General features: G+C 46.6%; 4 protein-coding genes across 4 annotated transcripts in view; 3 read left to right on the top strand and 1 right to left on the bottom strand.

Annotated features, from left to right (window-relative positions):
* LOC123084063 (probable peptide/nitrate transporter At3g43790) overlaps positions 1 to 745 on the bottom strand; it is a 47,012-nt gene extending 46,267 nt beyond the window's left edge. Inside the window, exon 1 of the mRNA XM_044505859.1 lies at positions 686 to 745. Coding sequence (XP_044361794.1) covers positions 686 to 745 — 60 coding nt within the window. The remainder of the gene's footprint in view (positions 1 to 685) is intronic.
* A 1,288-nt stretch (positions 746 to 2,033) lies between these two features.
* Positions 2,034 to 7,803, top strand: LOC123087563 (U5 small nuclear ribonucleoprotein 40 kDa protein). The gene is made up of 7 exons (XM_044509604.1): positions 2,034 to 2,364; positions 2,451 to 2,805; positions 2,906 to 3,062; positions 3,514 to 3,558; positions 5,566 to 5,728; positions 6,554 to 6,915; positions 7,119 to 7,803. Exons 1-7 carry the CDS (start codon positions 2,143 to 2,145, stop codon positions 7,432 to 7,434), a joined length of 1,620 nt encoding a protein of 539 aa, XP_044365539.1. The 5' UTR covers positions 2,034 to 2,142; the 3' UTR covers positions 7,435 to 7,803.
* A 2,225-nt stretch (positions 7,804 to 10,028) lies between these two features.
* Positions 10,029 to 12,279, top strand: LOC123087562 (ankyrin repeat domain-containing protein 2A). Its single transcript, XM_044509603.1, has 5 exons — positions 10,029 to 10,230; positions 10,351 to 10,691; positions 10,861 to 11,246; positions 11,359 to 11,772; positions 11,898 to 12,279. The coding sequence occupies exons 1-5, from the start codon at positions 10,215 to 10,217 to the stop codon at positions 11,995 to 11,997; spliced, it is 1,257 nt and encodes a 418-aa protein (XP_044365538.1). The 5' UTR covers positions 10,029 to 10,214; the 3' UTR covers positions 11,998 to 12,279.
* Positions 12,280 to 15,508: 3,229 nt separating this feature from the next.
* Positions 15,509 to 18,603, top strand: LOC123087561 (pentatricopeptide repeat-containing protein At2g35030, mitochondrial). Its single transcript, XM_044509601.1, has 2 exons — positions 15,509 to 17,779; positions 17,862 to 18,603. Exon 1 carries the CDS (start codon positions 15,556 to 15,558, stop codon positions 17,089 to 17,091), a length of 1,536 nt encoding a protein of 511 aa, XP_044365536.1. The 5' UTR covers positions 15,509 to 15,555; the 3' UTR covers positions 17,092 to 17,779; positions 17,862 to 18,603.
* The last annotated feature ends 253 nt before the right edge of the window (positions 18,604 to 18,856 follow it).

Raw genomic sequence — 18,856 nt, 5'->3', positions numbered from 1 at the left:
AAAAAAATACAAAATAATATAAAAACGATCACCACCTACCAACAAATAAAAAGGAAAAAATGAAGTCTCAAAATATAGTATAATAATGTTCACATTGACAAAATAATATTATTAAACACATTTCAATCAATTAAGAATAAATAGTTGTAAATAAAAGTAATTTCAAAAATAAAAGTAAACTACAATATAATATAAAAATGATCACCACCTAAAAATAGAAATGAATTTTTTTTAAGTCTCAAAATATGATATAAGAATGTTTACATTGACAAAATAATAATGTTGTTGTTCCATGTTAATCAATTTGCAATAAATAATTATAAATAAAAATAATTCCAAACATTACATCCCACCTCATATAGTGCTAACATGGCAACCCATGGCACGCCACAACTAAACATAATTGTGCTGGCGTTCCATGTTATAGCACAACAACACTATATCCTTCTACTATCTATGGGACTTATATACCTGTGACGTTCAACTATTTTCCAATGCCACCACTATTTCCCTAGTAATATCGTATCAAATAAGCCAACACCACCACTATTTGAAAAAAAGATAGTGTTGGCGTTGGTTGAAAATGGCGCGCCACTAACGAATGTTATGACTACCACTTTTTCCACTAGTGCGGGCGTCTAGATCTCTGCCACGGAGGTGTCTGCTACTATAGACCCAGCCAAACCCAAGGCAAAGCCCACACATTTGGGCATTCACACCACTTCTTCAGGCGAAAGCCCGCCATTTCGCACCCTCTCCCTGCCCTGCTCGCCGCCACCCCACCCCCTAATTCCTGCCCATTTGACAGTCCACCATCACGTTGGAGCTGGAGACGGTCACTGTCACGCAGGAGGAGTTGTGAGTGGTGGACATTTGCAAGTGAAACACGACACAACATTTAAATGCTATTAAATTACATAAAATGACTTTCAAATGTCAACAAATTCATCTCAAAATTAAATTATATTCATACGACTTGAGAGATTTATTCATGTTTATTAAACAAAATGTTTACGCTACTCTTCATGTAAAAAAATAGTTTGTGTTGTATGTAATTTTTGTTCCATACTAATGTTTATTGAAAATTTCAAAACAATCATTCCTCGCTATCATTAAAAATCCTTATATTTCCAACAAAACATTTGTGTACTTTTAGAGAAAATGGTCATGCACTCAAAAGTATTTTTATGGGCTCCAAAATAAACATATGTGTATCTAAAAAAAGTCCATGTATTCACATCAATAAAGCAACCAGAAAGAAGTAAAAAAGAAAACATTAAAAAATCATTTAATAATTTAAATATTTTTTTGTTAGTATCTAAACATTTATTATTTCTATTTATTTACAGTCTGTTTTATTTCCTTCTTTTATTCTTTATACCAATTGCATGTTTTGTTAAATACATCAACGTCTAGTTTGCTACATATGGAAATCCTTGTTCGCATCCACTCAGATCACATTTTGACACATGAACATTATTTTTTACAAAACCTAATTATATTTTAGTTTTCAGTTATTAGCTTGGTTTCCTTTTTGAAAAATACATGAATATGTTTCCACGATACACAAACAATTTACTTGGAAACAAATCTATATATTTTTATTTCCATGCCATAAACAAGTTTATTTTCTAAATACTATATGGACATCTCTTCTCACATACATGAACATCCCTTTTTTTGTGTTAGAAATATCTGAACATCTTTGTTCCAATACACAAACATTTCCTTCCCGATGCATGGGCGCTTGTTTTGGTACACATGAATACTTACATTTTCAGGGCATGCCTTTTTTCTATGTTAAAAAAATCTATGCAGTACTAATTTAGCATGCAGTAAATATGAATTCTCATACTAATATATATTTTTAGTGAAGATCAGTTTTATATACAGTTATATAAAAAGAAGAAGAAATGGTGACTGTGCGAGCCGTGCATTGCTCGGCCCATGTACCGAAATAAAGTGTTGTTTGCGGTTGGTGCCCAGCCCGCCAGGAGGTCAGGATAGTACTACTCCACCACTCTCGCGGTCGCGGCTGCGGCCCACGAACACACGGAGGAGACAGAGAGAGGGAGAGACGGAGGTAGGCGGCGCGCGTGCACCCTCCCCCATCCCCTCGTCCCCTCCGCCGGCGCCGGCGCGATGGGAGGCGACGCGCCGCCGATGAAGAGGCCCAAACTGGAGAAGGACGACGGCTGGTCCCGCCACCCCTCCCCCGCCAACGGCTCCGCGCCCAGACCCCCCGCCAGCGCCAGCCGGGCGCCGCCGCCGGACGGGGAGGACGACGACGGCGAGCTCCCTGAGGAGGCCGTGCTCGCGCTCATCGCCCACCACGAGCGCGAGGTCGAGCGCTACAAGCTCAAGGTACGCCCGTCCCCTCCCCGCTCCTTCGTCCAGTCCCCTCCCCCCTTTGGTTCTTGGTGATGAAAGATCGATCCTCGCGTCCGCAGCTGGAAGCCGCTGAGAAGAAGCTGGCCGAGACGCGGTCGAGGCTCGTCCGGCACCGAGGCCGCGCCCCCGATTGGAACCACCCGCCTCCGCCGCCGCCGCCCGTCCAGAAGGCCGCCGTGCCGGATCGCAGGACGCCGCCTCCGAGCCAGAGGGAGCCCCCCAAGCCGTCGGTGCAGAGCCAGAAGCCCCCCGCACCGCAGGCGAGGCCGCAGCTCGTCATCCCGGGGGCAGGCCACAGCCGTCCAGCCCCGCGGCCCACTTTGCCCGTACCGAAGAAGTCCCCATCGTCATCGTCGCCGTCTTTGGTGCAGGCGCCGCAGAGGAAGGCCGAGAAGAAGCCCAAGCGAGAGATCGGTAAGCTCGTCCGTTCTAGGGCAGCAGTTTACCTAATAGAATTCGATCTCCGTCGATATGCATGATGATGAAAGCCTGGTTCTGTTTTCCTGGTTTGCAGTGCAGAGAGAACATCAGAACTTGGTTCAGAGCGTCAAGAAGTCATCTGCGCCGACGACGCTTAAGTTCTACGGCGGAACTCTGGTTTCCAGCCAGCACAAGAGGAAGCTTAGGTGTCTTGAGCTGTGCCCTGCTGATGACCAGCTTGTCGTTACAAGGTACTAGTATGCTTGACTGGCTATAATAAATACAATACCGATTACCTAACATTAATGCACTGGCGGACAAAACTAAATTTGTCGAGTTCTGCCTCATTTGCTGAACAATCTTTGTCAAAAAGTTGCCTGACTTGAAAACTGATGAATGGGAGTGGTGCAGGCTAGTAACCACATAACACCAATAAGTCCTGATCTTTTTAAATGTCTTGGTGTCTAATGTTAGGCAACATATAGTCATAAACTGGGGAAAAGTGTACAAGGGTGAAACCGCTGTTGACATGGCTACACTTATTTGCTTAGGGAAATGGTTGATTTTTGGTCAATAATTCATCTCCACTTATATGTTGCAGAGTAAACTATGTAACGACATATAAGAACTGTAACATCTGTTAAATTTCCTTAACTTCTGCTCGAAGTAGAAACTTTGGTCTCATTTTTCCTTGTGATGCAGTGCATTGGATGGAATGGTGACTCTGTGGCAAGTACAGTCAAGTGGGTAAGCCTCATATTACCTCGTTTCTCTTAATGATATATGTCACTTTTATTTCTGCGAATTGTTACTTGACTCCCAAAACATATTGGAGATAGGGTTACTTGTTTCAACTTCTAGTGGAAAATAAAGTTAGAATAAGTATGTGACACCATTATAGTCATAATGAAGTCAAGAAAAGTACTATGTCTGCTTGGAGGTAGAAGCTGCATTTGCTAAAATTAAAATCCATAATTTCTATATGTCTTCATGCAGACTAGGCAGTAGTTAGTGAAATTTTGCCACATAATATTGCATTTGCTGCCAACAAGAGCCATATGCAATGGTTTGTACTCCCCACATGGTCATATTGATGCTAAGCTAGCATAAATACATGCCAGTGACTGTATTGTGTATGCGGATTCTGTATCTTAGTTATGGAGTTCGCATGCTAAGTTTTCATGAAGCTCAGATGCTTTTATTGCAAAATTTAGCAATTTAGCATCTGTTTGCGTGTTTTGTTCATCGGTACAAAAGCCAGGTACGCTGGCTGATGCTCTGTTGCATTGTCTGTGTCCTGCCTCACCTCATACACTTCCACTACACCGAAATATTAAACTCAACATCTTAGGTTTGTTGCTTGTTGGCTGGCTGCCAAGAATGTGTCAACATTTTTACCAAGTGACATAAGAAATACCTACATGACATTATGGCCAAATTTCCCCGTCACTCCTTTAACAGGCCAATGAAATGGCGTCATATATATTGGATTTAACTCCAACGTGGCATGGATGTTCACGTGACACACAACCGTAGCTAATGTCATAGGTTGTCCCACTTGCCAGCCCACAACGATAAGTGGAAAACTTTGTCAACTGCTGAAACTGTAACAAAAGGGTGGTCCTGAACTAATGAGACCCCTGGTACCATGTCACTTGTTCCAGCAACAGAGCGCGTACATAGAAAACTGACACATGGATAAGGCTATGAACTGCATACATGGCTAACTACAAGGGTTCCGTAGACATGAGGCATGACGGCATTATTATAGTCATAATGAAGTCAATAAAAGTACTATGTTTGCCTGGAGATAGAAGATGCATTTGCTAAAATTAAAAGCCATAATTTCTAAATGCCTTCATGCAGACTAGGCAGTAGTTAGTGAAAGATTCGCCATATAATACTACATTTGCTGCCAACTTGAGCTGTAGGCAATGGTTTGCACTCCCCACATTGTCATATTAATGCTAAGCCAATACATGCTAGTGATTGTATTGTTTATGCAGATTCTGTATTTTATTTACGAAGCTCACATGCTAAGTTTTTATGAAGTAAACATGCTTTTATTGCAAAATTTAGCCATTTAGCATCTGTTTGCGTGTTTTATTCCTCGGTACAAAAGCCAGGTAGATTGGCTGGTGCTCTCCTGCATTGTTCGTGCCCTGCCTCACTTCATACACTTTCACAACACCGGGATATTAAACCCAGTATCTTAGGTTTGTATCCTAAGATGCAGCCAGTGGGCTGTGTTAACATTTTTACCAAGTGACATAAGAAACACCTACATGGCATTACAGCCAAATTTCCCCATCACTCCTTCAACGTGCCCTGAAGCGGTCTCCTATATATTAGATTTAACTCCAACATGGTATGTAATTTATTCACATGATAGATTCATATACTATTGGTATCATGAAATAATAATATTTTGAGTCCATGTACCTCATATAGTATTAATTTTATGTGTCAATGGGGAAAAGATAACTATCAATTGATAATGTTTTGTTGTAGCAATATGAAATTAGCAAGCTTCTGATTTTTATTGTATGCATTGCCTACTTATGCATTGCCTTCTGCAGTAGCAGTATTTTCGCGGAAGATGACACACTATGATGTTCATCACTTGAAACATTGCATGGGAAGCTGGTGCATGCAACCTCTTATAGTCTGGAGAATTAATTCATATGGCTCTGGAGCTGCATGTTTTTTTGTTTTATTTAAGCATGCTTTGAATTAGAATATTTGTACTTGCAGGCCATCCATCTCTTTGCTTAGCACTACAAATTGCTTTTCTTCAAAGCAAAGGTGGCCTGAGGATGTAGCTTGGCATCCAGATGGTGACACAATTTTTGCCGTATATACTGCTGATGGTGGTGACACCCAGGTTTCAATGATGAATCTTAACACATCAGGACAAGTAAGAACTCTGTTTAAACCTTGAAGTAGCACAACGCATTCCATCTATTATCATCCATTACAAGGTTTTGTGGTTATAAAATAACACTGTTACAGTGAACTGGATTGGTTTCATGGGCAGTTCAGATCCATCAAATATCATTTTAGCTAGAAACACTCACATGTGAAGGAGTGTTTTAATACCAGAATTTATATCTGTGCATTTTGAATCAGAATATTTTGTTATTTTAAATTAAATCAGGTTAGATAGGAATTGGTAGGTGCCCTTTTAAGTTACTCCTGTTTTCATATCCACCAAATACCCTGAATTTCTACCTCTCCTTTGTGCAATAATAATTGCTGCTGACACAGCAGTACATCGAATTTATAACCATTGCTCTCAAATTAGGTACGGCAATACATTGGATACATCGAATTTATAACCATTGCAATAATAAATAGTTCCGTTAGTGTGATTATGCGGCTATGTTTATTTTACTCTGCCATTTATATGTGGATGCATCAGTGACCCAATGTGATCTGTTGTTATGTCATGTACTCCCTCCGTTCCTAAATATAAGTCTTTTTAGAGATTTCAATGCGGACTACATACGGATGTATATAGATGTATTTTAGAGTATAGATTCACTCATTTTGCTCCGTATGTAGTTCATATTGGAATCTCTAAAAAGACTTGTATTTAGGAACGGAGGGAGTAAAAGCTTTCAAGAACCCATGCAGTCATTTGTACCACGCAATTATGCTTTCATGTTGTTTCTTTTGGATGACAGATGAGTTACTTTCAACATTACTAAAATGTTCTTTCATGATCTTTCCCATGAAACAGAAGAAAGTTACTTTCCTGCAAGCGAAGCCTCATACCAAGGGAATCATAAACAACATAAATTTCATGCCCTGGTCTGATACATGCTTTATGACTGGTGGAAGTGACCATGCTGTCATGCTCTGGCAAGAGAAAGACGATTCATGGAACCACAAGAAAGTGCACAGGGATCTGCATTCTTCTGCTGTCATGGGTGTTGCCGGATTGCAACAGAGAAAAACAATAATATCAGTCGGAATGGACAAGAGGATAATATCATATGATGTCTCAGCTGAAAGGGCAGAGTACAAGAACCTGATTGATAGCAAATGCTTGAGCGTGTTACTAAATCCAACTGATTTCAACCTATACATGGTACAAACAGGGTAAGTGGGCTTCTAATGTTGCTTCTGATTATTGGGTTCCATTTCGCACCTAAAACCTCACTGCATAAGATCCTTTGTATGTTTCTCATTTGCAGTCCTGGGTGCAATTGTATGTTTCTCATTTGCAGTCCTGGGTGCAATCTGTTCCCTCTGTGCCTTTTGGATGTTGGTGCTGCAAACTAAATCTCTCTTGTTTCTAACAGGTCGCCAGGCAGGCAGCTCCGCTTGTTTGACATCAGGCTGAGGCAGACCGAGGTTCACGCGATCGGTTGGAAGCAAACGAGCAGCGAGTCCCAGTCAGCCCTGATAAACCAGTCGTGGTCTCCGGACGGCTGGTACTTATCATCTGGGTCAGCAGACCCTGTGATCCATATCTTCGACATAAGGTACCAAGGCCAGAAGCCCTGCCAGTCGGTGCAGGCTCATCAGAAGCGGGTCTTCAAGGCCGTTTGGCACCAGACCTTCCCAGTTTTGACCTCCATCTCATCGGACCTCAACGTCGCGATACACAAATACTGATGGAAACAGCCAACACGTGGATTCTTGGCGCAGCGGATCAATCGCCATTTTTGTTGCGAGCTCGCGAAACACGGGCGCATCAGGTTCTATGAAGTTTCTGTGTTCACACACATGGGATGCATCAACGGAGAGTTCCAGAGGAGGCCTCAGCAACATCTGCACTTTTTGATGCATCTACAGGTCTCCCTAGTTTGAATGTTTTGCCCTTGCTCTGTGGAGAAGTACACGAGAAATCTCACGTACGTCGAAAACTGTTACCGAATGGTTTCCTTTCCTCTCCTTAGCATTTTTTGTTTGTTGGCAATGCAAGTGTCTTGGTTCTGTTGGGTACATTTGAAAGTACAAAGCATCTGGAGACATAATGTCCAAGTGAGAGTCTCAGATGAAAGAAACCTCCACCTGCTCTCAAGCCCAAAAAGCTTGTGTTGTGTGGTCTGAATCTCAAACTCTCAGTTACTCCCTTCATTCCAAAATATAGTGTGCCCGCGCTTCCTGAGGTACTTTGACAATAAATTTAACCAACGAGACCAACTGTGGCGGGAGAAAAAATTATATAACTGGAAATTTCTTTTGAATACGAATTTACTGGTATAACTTTTGCTCCCGCCGCACTCAGTCTCGTTGGTTAAATTTATGATCAAAGTTGATGCACGGGAATAGAGGAAGTACTATATTTTAGAACGGAGGGAGTACTTATTAGTTGTCCAGTGAAACTTGACAGGTGGCATATTGCATAATTCAGTTGGTTACTCCAGCTCCCCAGATGTGCCAACCTGTCCGCCGATAAAAGGACACGTCACACGCTGTGATTCTGTCTGATGTGTCACGTCGGCGGTCTCTTCTGCTTTCCATTTTGATTTTGTGAGTTTATTTTATTGTTGGCCTCGCAGTGTTGAGATTGCTAAATAACAATCTCTTAAGCAAATTGCTAAATGATTTAATTTCCAGACAAACTACTCGGATCCGTTAATTTGTGATTCCGCAGAAATTGCGGGAATGTCTGGAAGACTAGAATGTTCCTCGGAAGATGAATAATATCATTGTCGACGCGGTGTGAAAACCGTGTATGAATGTACTCGTTCCGTTCTAAAATAGATGACTCAACTTTGTACTAATTTTTGGGACGGGGGGAGTATCTTGTAGCGATAGCAATGGTTTCTAAGAGAGGCTATTGCATCCGCACATTTGTTATCGGCATCCATCCCCTGTCTGTCGATCCTTCTCTGTAGCTGGTTGGTTGGATTCGCATGGGGTGCAAGCATGGCACCTCCTGGTCGCCCCCACCACCATAAACAAAGTTGTTGCTAAAGGTACCATGCACGGATGCACCACACAGCAAGCAACCAAAATTCTAGAGGCTTCTACAACATGGCATCTAAATTCAACACTTAATTTAAACTAAGATTAGTACAAAAGATGACTATATTCCGTGTAAAATGGGATGTTTTTCTTCTGAATGCAGCTCAATCTTATTGGTGTAGCTTAACTTAAATCAACCTCCTCGATCGGCTTATAAGATCGAGCCCATGTATATTTTCCAGGAGTGACTAGGGCTTAATCGACTTGAAAATTTCATATTCATCATACCGGAAACTCCTTATCCTTTTTATCCATTTTATATTGTCTTTATTTTTCATGAATACCCAGATCTATTATCAAAGTTCAAGGAAAGTACAAAGTACCTCAAATATAATAAAAATTGCACCGAGGTCTCTGGACTACCGAGTGACCACTACCGTCAATAAAACGAGCCACAGACTATACCGGAGCCAGCTGAACTTGTTGATGACAACCGGGAAGCAGTGACGAATCAACTGGATGGGCTTTAATAGGCTTGAGCCTGCCCTCCAGCAATGCAAAAAAGAAATTAGTAGTTAATAGTATACGTTCCCAGTAGTATTATGGCAATTCTAACCTTCTTTCAACAAAAGAATTGAGAGTTGGTGGTTTTGTTTTCACACCGTTAACTTTGAGCCCGTCCTTGATTTTCCTTCAAGATTCGCCACTGCCGAGAAGTCTTCATGCACGTGCCCCTAAGGGCCAATGCTCTAGAGAGGTAGTTGCCGCCATTGAATCATTCTATAGTGCCTAAACCAGCTCTCGCCGCCGCGCGCATATGGCGAGACACCCTAACCCAGCCGCCGGAGTGGCAGGCAGAGGGGAGGAGAATCCAGGAGGTGGCCGATGGAGCTATGAGGGGAGGAGAACTTTGCTGTAGCCCCCTTAGCTCGAGGGAAAGGAAAATCCCATTTCGTGTTGTCTTGTTTGCCATAATTTTTAAATACCTTCTTTATAAACTTCTATAAGACATTTTTAGGTCATGAGGTTTTTCCGAGTCGCTTGAGAAATAAGAAAGCAATTCGTTTTCGACTCGGCAATATGAAAGCCAGCCCGGTTTGGTTTATGCGGCAATATGAAAGCATGATTTTCTTTATAATCTCATGGAATGCATAGAAATAAGTTCTTTTCTTGTGGTAAGTAAACATTCTTGCCTTTGAGGTCTCACACCTGGCACCTTCCAGAAAGATCTACTGTTGTTGTAAATCAAAGTGATGTGTCCAAACATTAGTCGGCCAAGCGTTCCTATATAAACCGCCGGGCGAAAAATACACCGGGAAAAGGAGACCGGCTGGTTGGCTTTGGTTGGTTGGTCGCACTCTCTCCTCTCCATCCATCACCACCACCTTATCATCTTCCCCATCATCGTCATCCTCTCCACCACCGTCTGCGTGAGCACAGTGCCAACGCCGGCGTCGTCTCCACTGCCGCCGTCGCTCGACATGGCCACCACTCAAGGTCAGGAGCCACATGTTTTCCAGCTTCCTTCTTGCGTGATTACTCGGTCGGTTTCTTGTGGCGGGAAGAATTGGGGAGATGATGGAGAAATTAAGCTTTGCTTGTGGATTGTTTGGGCAGAGGAGCAGAAGACGAGCGTCGTCGAGGCCGTGGAGCAGCCTTCCCCCGTGGCGGCGGCGGCGCCGGCGGAGGAGAAGACAAGCGTTAAGGCCGTGGAGGAGCCTTCCCCGGCGGCTGCGGCGCCGGCGGAGGAGAAGACAAGCGTTAAGGCCGTGGAGGAGCCTTCCCCGGCGGCTGCGGCGCCGGCAGAGGAGAAAACAAGCGTTAAGGCCGAGGAGGAGCCTTCCCCGGCGGCTGCGGCGGCGGAGGGGCAGCGGCGGCCGCCTGCGGCTACGGCGGCGCGCCGGGCGGGTGCTCCGGCCAGCCCCTTCGACTTCTCCACCATGATGAACTTGCTCAACGTAATCAAAGCTACACTGAAGCATTTTACAGTTTCTGCAGAATTTGCAATACTCTGTTTTGCTCTGCTCATTTCAAGCATGAGATACAAATTTGAATCGGTTGATAATTTGCTTCGATTTCACGGAGCAAATTTGAATCCTGAATTTTGTGGCATGGCGTGCACTGCAGGACCCGAGCATCAAGGAGATGGCGGAGCAGATCGCCAAGGACCCGTCATTCAGCGAGATGGCGGAGCAGCTGCAGAAGACGGTGGCGCCGGCGCCGGCGGCGTCGGCGTCCGCGCGGTCGCCGCAGGAGGTGGCGGCGGCGCTGGACCCGCAGAAGTACGTGTCGACGATGCAGCAGCTGATGCAGAACCCGCAGTTCGTGGCCATGGCGGAGCGGCTGGGCAGCGCGCTGATGCAGGACCCGGCCATGTCCTCCGTCCTGGGCGGCCTCACCAACCCCGCCCAGAAGGAGCAGCTCGAGGCCCGCGTCGCCCGCATGAAGGACGACCCCTCCCTCAAGCCCATCCTCGACGAGATCGAGTCCGGCGGCCCCGCCGCCATGATGAAGTAACCACCTCCTGACCTTCTCGCCGCTCTCCGGCCGCCTCAACATTCCTTCCGCGTACGGCATCGTCAATGGCGGTCGACCAATCTTGACACCGTTTGGTTTTCAATTCAGGTACTGGAACGACCCGGAGGCGCTGCAGAAGTTCGGCCGCGCAATGGGGGTGGGTCCATCCGGCGCCGCCGCCGGAGCTGAAGCCGAGGCAGAGGAGGAGGAGGAGGTTGTTGCCGGCGAGGAAGGTGAGTACGAGGAGGAGTCTATCATCCACCAGACGGCGAGCGTGGGCGACGTGGAGGGGCTGAAGAAGGCGCTGGCCGACGGCGTGGACAAGGACGAGGAGGACTCGGAGGGGCGGCGGGGGCTGCACTTCGCGTGCGGCTACGGCGAGCTCGGGTGCGCGCAGGCGCTGCTGGAGGCCGGCGCCGCCGCGGACGCCGTGGACAAGAACAAGAACACCGCGCTCCACTACGCCGCCGGCTACGGCCGCAAGGAGTGCGTGGCGCTGCTCGTCGACCACGGCGCCTCCGTGTGAGTAGCCGTCGATCTCATCTCCCGCGCCGCCGCCATGCATGATCACATCACCTGCTTCTGCTTGCTCGCTGACATAGTAATCTAAGTACTGACGATGGAGCTCGATCATGGTGGAAATGCAGGACGCTGCAGAACCTGGACGGGAAGACGGCCATCGACGTGGCGAGGCTCAACAGCCAGGAGGAGGTGCTCAAGCTGCTGGAGAAGCACGCCTACGTCTAGACGCCGTCGCCTCTCTGCATACGCCATGCCATCATCAGTCGATCTTGCCTTCAGTTTGCTTAATTTTATTATTATTTCAGATTATGCTTATTACAATATTTTCCATGGAAGAAAAAAAGGGTCTCTCTTCGGCTGTAATTCATATTTCATCCATCTGTATCTATTGAGTGTGGGTAGAATTTATCTGGTTTCTGGATTATTTATTATCGATTTTGCATTTTGCTGGTCGTTTCAAAGTTTTGCTTCGTGAATAAAGAAATAAAATTCATGTTTCATAGTTTATCTTGGGCTACATAGTTTCTGTGCTTGCATTTTTACCTTTTGTTTTCGTTACATTTTTAATTTATTTAGCAATCTTGGTGCCTGTGAAACCACTATCTGACGTGTCATCTAATATATCATCCAGATGGTTTATGTGGCGGTACGATTACCGCGATCCTTGTATCTTTTGACTGCCTTGCTTAATAATATAAAGCGAGACAAAAACCTATTTCATAAAAAATCAGTACGATTGTACACGACGTCTTTTAAAGTTCAATAACCACATCTGAACTATGATAATAGTCGAGTACATGTCCTTATATAGGATGCACAACCCGGTTATGAGATGTAGCTTGCACTTGTAGCTGTCTGCTTAATTTGAGAATTTTGGGACCAAGATGCCTGGATTCAAGCTTGTGGTGCAAAAAGCTTGGAATGAAGCTTCCACCCAACCTGGTCCTTGCCAGCTTCTTTTTCACAAGCTCAAGAAGACTAGCCAGCGGCTTCGTGCTTGGAGCAAAACCATCTTCTCCAACACTAGTGCAGCTGCGCATGGCTCTTGAGGTCATCCTTTGCTTCGATATGGCCCAACAAAAAAAAAAGAGTGCTTTTATATGGATGAGCGGGATCTCAAGAAAAGACTCGAAAGAAGAGTGCTTGGTTTAGCCATTTTTAAGAGTGCTTGTAATGGGCAATGCTTCAGAATTATTAATCTGAAGAAGGGCGACGCAAACACTAAACATTTCGACCTCTGAATCAACCATAGAAGTAGAAGAAAAAGTATACACCGTTCAAGCATGGCCCTAGGTGGGTTACTATCCATGAGCACAAGAAGGTTATTGTCTAGAGGCATGTCTCAACCGTCATGAAAAAAGGGGTGCCTAGGCAAAACGATTTAATTGGGGTTGTATTCCCGAGCCTCGGAGGAGGTAGAGTCTGTTGTTTTTTACCTTTCGGGAGACAAGGCATCGGGCTCAGATGGGTTCATTGGTGCGTTGTTTAAGGTCTTATTGTCAAACCGGAAATCCTCATGGTTGTCAACCGCTTCTCAAACTTGCATGTGATCAGTTTTCATTGGCTCAATTCCGTCAATCTGCTCACATCCCCAAAAAAGACGGTGTTGAAGATATCTCTGTTAGAATAAATCCGAGGCATACCGTTGATCATCCGAGAACCAAGCAATCACACGAGCACGACACCGAGATTTGTTAACGAGGTTCACTAATATGGCTACATCCCCGGGGCCTGACTATGGGCGCTCCTCCCATGCATGACACCGCTACAATACCGCACCCGGTCGCCCTGGACACCGACACATACCGCCGGCTTCCCCTGCATTCCGGTGCTATTATTTTGGCATAGGTTACATCATGTGTCTACCCCCGCTATATATGAGAGGCCTAGGATACAAGTGTCCTATTAGGACACGACTCCATATCCTATCTAAACACAATACAACTCAGAGTCCAACTGTAACCTAACTTGTACACACTATTCGACACAACTCTAACAATCTCGATACAGACCAAAAAGCATCATTCATGACATTATTAAAATCATTGCCAAGATGTTGGTCTCTCACCTCCCCCCCCCCACACACACATGAATAACTTCATCTACTCAGCTCTTAGTGCATTCATCAAGAAAGAGAAGTATACATGATAAATTTGTGTACGTTAGGAACCTCGAAGGCGGATGCATTGCAACAAATCACCAACCTTGCCCTTCAAGCTTGACATCAAGAAAAAGGTTGACTCGGTGAGATGGGATTTCCTCATTGACATGTTGCGTCACAATGGCTTCCCTTCCCTAGTCGCTTTCGAGATTGGGTTTCGACACTCCTCTCCTCGTCCTCTTAGGATGTTGCTAAATGGGTTTACTGGGGAGCCGATTGGAGGAAGAACCCCTCTCCCCCAGCTTTTTGTCCTTGCCATCGACCCGCTCCACCACATCCTCGGCAAGGCAACGACACAAGGGAAGCTGCACCTTGTTGGAGGAAGAACCCCCCTACTAACCCTGTTGATGAAGTGGCGATTGCCCCGGCCAAGGATGAAATTCAGTTTCTCGCTTTCACCCTGCTCTCTTTCGGCGAGGACACTGGATTGATTACGTACTATCAAAAAAGTAGTGTCTTGCCAATCAATTGTGGGGGTGTAGACCTTGATGACATCCTTCAGTCCTTCCCAACCAATAGAGCAGTCTTCCCTGTGAAATATCTTGGGCTAACTCTTTCGGTGACTCATCTTAAAGTTGTCCATTTCCAACACCTGAAAGACAAAGCTGCCAGTAAGCTCACTTTATGGCCCGGGAAGCGTGTTGCTTCCGCTGGTCGTGCTATTTTGGTCGAAGCGGTCCTCACTACAATCCCCATCAATCACATGACGCTGCTTGAGTTTCCTGCCGAGATCTGGGAATATATTGACAAGCTCTGTTGTGCCTACCTTTGGGTTGGTTGTGACAAGGTGTCAAGAGGCAAATGTAACATGAATTGGGAATGAGTGTGTAATCCTAAACTTCTCGGTGGCCTCGGTATCCTCAATCTTGAGAAGTTTGCTTTCGCCCTTATGCTGCAATGGCTTTGGTTTGCTTCGACTGAGCCAACAAAACCATGGATTGGGCTTGGATCACCCTGCAACGAGCGGGACAAGGATCTTTTTGTTGGTGCCACGCCCGTATCCATTGGTAATGGCGCGACCGCCTTTTTATAAGAGTTCTCCTGGCTCCATGGTTTGCGACCCAAAGACATCACCCTTAAGATTTTTGACTGCTCCAAAAAGAAGAATTCCCTAGTTCAAAAGGCGTCGGCTAGTTCAATATGTGTGTTGGCCATGCGGACACCGATGCTACAACTGACAACGTACGATGCTTCAATCAGCGACGCGAGGTGCTAAAACCAAGATCCATCAATGCTGCAATCAGACCATTCCGACACGTGATGCTACAACCGGTGAGACGACAAGATGCAACAGCCAAGCGACATGCTTCAAGCTGGCTGTGGCTACTGCGAGTGTGGCGAGCCAAGGAACATGCTGCACCAACACAGCCGGACGAGGGCGCACAAGCACAGCATGGGAAGGGCTTCGCGGTGCGAGGCACGCGAGAGGAGGAGAAGAGTGGATGAGGGAGTGATGCTGATCCAACAGCTGGGTGCGAGACCATCTAACGGCCCACGAGGGAACCGATCCGACGCTCCTGCCGGTCGACCGGCGCTGAGCGTTGGCCATTTTTCTAAACGTGCATAAAATTCCGGTGTCATCTGCAAAACAAACCGTCGCCATTAGAGGTTCGCCTTACAGCATGATCCTCGGTCGCGTCTTCCAGCCGCTTCGCCGGCGGCGCCGGCCGCCGCTCCTCCAGACCACATTCCTCCGCCTCCACGGCGCCCTGGCAAACCACCCCAGCCCGTACACAGCCCTTCCCGCCCACCGCGGCCGCCGCTCTGCCCGCGCGGTGTTCGACGAAACGCCGCACGAGGACGCCGTCGCCTACGCCAACCTGATCGAACTCCACCTGAGCTGCGGAGACCTCCCGCGCGCGGAGGCGCTCTTCCGCGCGGCGCCCACGGCCGCCCGCGGCCTCCGTCTCGACACCGTGATGCTTGACGGGTACTACAAGGCCGGCCGCGTCGACCACGCCCGCAGGCTGTTCGACGGAATGGCGGTCAAGAGCGTCGGCGCGTGGACCCGCATGGTCTCAGGGTACTGCCGCGCCGGGCGCGTCGACGAGGCGCGCCGTCTGTTTGAGGTGATGCCGGCCCGCGACGTCGTCTCGTGGACGGCGATGTTGCAGGGGTACGTGCGCAGCGGGATGATGAGGGAGGCGCGCAGGCTGTTCGACGCGATGCCGGCCCGCGACTTCGTCTCATGGACGGCGATGTTACAGGGGTACGTGCGCAGCGGGATGCTGAGGGAGGCGAGGGAGCTGTTCGACCAGATGCCGGAGAGGAACGTGGTCACATGGACGGTCATGGTTAGGGCCTATGCCGACCATGGCCACTTTCAGGAAGCCATGGAGCTGTTCGACAGGATGCCTCAGAGGAACGTGTATTCCTGGAACATAATGATCTCTGGTTTCTTCCGTGCTGGGAACGTGGACGAGGCGGTTCGGCTATTCGAGAGGATGCCAGATAGGAATGCTGTTTCTTGGACAACGATGGTCACAGGCTTAGCGCAGAACGGCCGTGTTTCGATGGCACGAGAGTTCTTTGACAGAATGCCGGAAAACAGGGACGCCACGGCATGGAATGCGATGATCACTGCTTATGCCAACGCTGGCCAGATGTACAAGGCTCAGAGATTGTTCCATTCTATGCCCGCAAAGGACCTGGTGAGCTGGAATGCCATAATCCATGGCTATGCCAATAACAAGCACAAGAGCGAGGTCATGCGTTTATTTCTTCTCATGCTCGGGTCAGCAGTATCCCCTGACAGATTTACATTGATCAGTGTCTTGCTTACATCCGAGAGCACAGTTGAAGTTGGGCAAATCCATGGCTTGGCTACCACACGAGGTCTCCTGTCAGACACCTCCTTAGGAAACGCTCTGCTCACCAGGTATTCAAGGAGCGGTGACCTGCACTCTGCCTGGCAAGTTTTCAACATGTTACATGAGAAGGATCCCATCACATGGACATTGATGATGCGGGCCTTCGCCAACCATGGCTGTGCCTCCTACGCACTGCAGGCCTTTGCTCAGATGTTGCAACATGGATACAAGCCCAGCTCGACCATCTTCATCGCCGGTCTCGTCGATGAAGGCCATGCCTCCAGGGTGCATTGCCGCCTAAGCGTCCAAGTTGGGAACAGTGGTGGGGGGAGCTCTTCCAAAGTCTGACGGTCCCTCTGGTTCAGGTTTGGGAGGCTACTACATGGTAGGTGCGTATAAGGCCATGAAGGGGAGCCAGGTGTGGAGGACACCCGGGGTTATCCAGATAATGTTGGATGCAAAGGACCCGCACTCTCTTCTCAAGGATAAGATGCATCCGCAGCGGGAAGCGATATACGAGATGCTAGACAACACGCCTGTCCCCTAGATGATGAAGTAGGATTGTAACAGTGTGAGCTGGTCGATGCAGTTGCAAGCTTGCATCAGCTGATTGATCTCTTTGATTTTTTAGGGTAATTGATCTCTTTGATGAACAAGCCTATTTCATCCCGCACACAATGCTTTGACACACAGTACAGAATACTCCCTCCATTCCCAAATATAAGTCGTTGTACTGCCCCAACGACTTATATTTAGGAACAGAGGTAATATATGAGATGCTGGACGACGCGCTTGTCCCTCCGGTGAAAGTGAATTTGATAAAATACCATATTCTACTTTCCTCGCGGAAAAGAGGAACGCCAACCTGTGTTCATGACTGTCTTCCAGAAATTGTTACTGTTGTATGTAAAATAGTGAAAGATGGTCCATTGGCAGTAGAAGAAGTTGTTGCTGCTTCTCACTGTACACCACCAACAAAGGCTACCCACCACAAGTGTGGCAACATTACAAGCCATCGCAGGGCCTGTGAATGAAGGTAATAAATCGCCATCTTTTTACTCCATTGATTGAATCTTATTTTTAATCTTCCTAAGGAATGCAAGTGTTTATATTTGCAGGCAAATAGCTTTGGCAATTCAAGAAGGGCGACGTATCCAGTGAAAACTAACATTCAGCGCAAATCTGAAAGCTTCCACCGTGGCCCATTAGATCGATATACTGGATGGCAGAGATCAATAGTGGAATTACCAACAAGTCACTTAAGCACTGTTTTACACATACCCCCTTATCTTAGCATGGGCAACTCGGGGCCAGCAGCAGCTGCCCCCGATGTGACAGCAACTTGGTAGCCGCGACGCTACCCCCGTGCGATGGAGGTTCAGCGGCCGTGGTGCTGCTCTCATGCGACGGTGGTTGGCGGTCGGGGTGCTGCCCATCGCCATGGCGACTCAGCGGCCGCAACTATACTCTGAATTTTGAAGCTCCATCTGAATGCTGCAATGTTTTCTGCTGTTGAAGCTTCAGGCAGGCAATCGAAGCTTGATTATGTAGTCTCGTTTCTCATGCGGGCAGTCTGTAATCTTTGGATCTATGATCCTGAGAAACATTTGAAATGTTATCAAGCAAATCAGTGCGTGGATTTACTATTCTCTTTATCTTGACTCGACGACGTGATTCAGTTGCATAAATCTGACGAGCTGAGCCATTTTCCTCTACCGGAAGTGATGTTTACGGGGCATGTTTGCTGATTCATTTGCTGAGCTGATTTATTTTACATCCTTGATTGGACAAAATAGCACTACATCTGTAACCACTCAATGTGAATCATCTTGTATCCTTGAAAGCTCCCTTGTACAGAATCCAGGCAAAGCTTTGTTCTACTGAACATGCAATTCTGAAAATTGTTACACCGAGACATTGCTCTTGGTGATTTCACACGGCCAGTGTTCTGAAATCCTTGCTAGGTTCTAAAGCCGCATTATATGCAGTATTTTTTTTAATTTATTTGTTGAATTTTCTTTCCTGATATATTTGGTTTCATTCAGGAAAACTTGTGAAGGAGCAGCTGCATAAAGGCTTGGAATGTGTTCTATCACACCACCACAAAAGCAAA

Source organism: Triticum aestivum, chromosome 4A (assembly GCF_018294505.1).
Source record: "Triticum aestivum cultivar Chinese Spring chromosome 4A, IWGSC CS RefSeq v2.1, whole genome shotgun sequence".
Lineage (NCBI taxonomy): Eukaryota > Viridiplantae > Streptophyta > Magnoliopsida > Poales > Poaceae > Triticum > Triticum aestivum.
This window is presented reverse-complemented; position numbering and strand designations above follow the sequence as displayed.

What these genes read in the sequence shown, in the direction of transcription:
- LOC123087561 (XM_044509601.1), top strand. Translation starts at nt 15,556, where the DNA reads ATGATCCTCGGTCGCGTCTTCCAGCCGCTTCGCCGGCGGCGCCGGCCG.
- LOC123087562 (XM_044509603.1), top strand. An exon ending in GGCCCCGCCGCCATGATGAA is followed by an intron (nt 11,247 to 11,358) that starts GTAACCACCTCC and finishes TTTTCAATTCAG; the next exon opens with GTACTGGAACGACCCGGAGG. An exon ending in GTCGACCACGGCGCCTCCGT is followed by an intron (nt 11,773 to 11,897) that starts GTGAGTAGCCGT and finishes GTGGAAATGCAG; the next exon opens with GACGCTGCAGAACCTGGACG.
- LOC123087563 (XM_044509604.1), top strand. Translation starts at nt 2,143, where the DNA reads ATGGGAGGCGACGCGCCGCCGATGAAGAGGCCCAAACTGGAGAAGGAC. An exon ending in GAAGCCCAAGCGAGAGATCG is followed by an intron (nt 2,806 to 2,905) that starts GTAAGCTCGTCC and finishes CCTGGTTTGCAG; the next exon opens with TGCAGAGAGAACATCAGAAC. An exon ending in CTATACATGGTACAAACAGG is followed by an intron (nt 6,916 to 7,118) that starts GTAAGTGGGCTT and finishes TGTTTCTAACAG; the next exon opens with GTCGCCAGGCAGGCAGCTCC.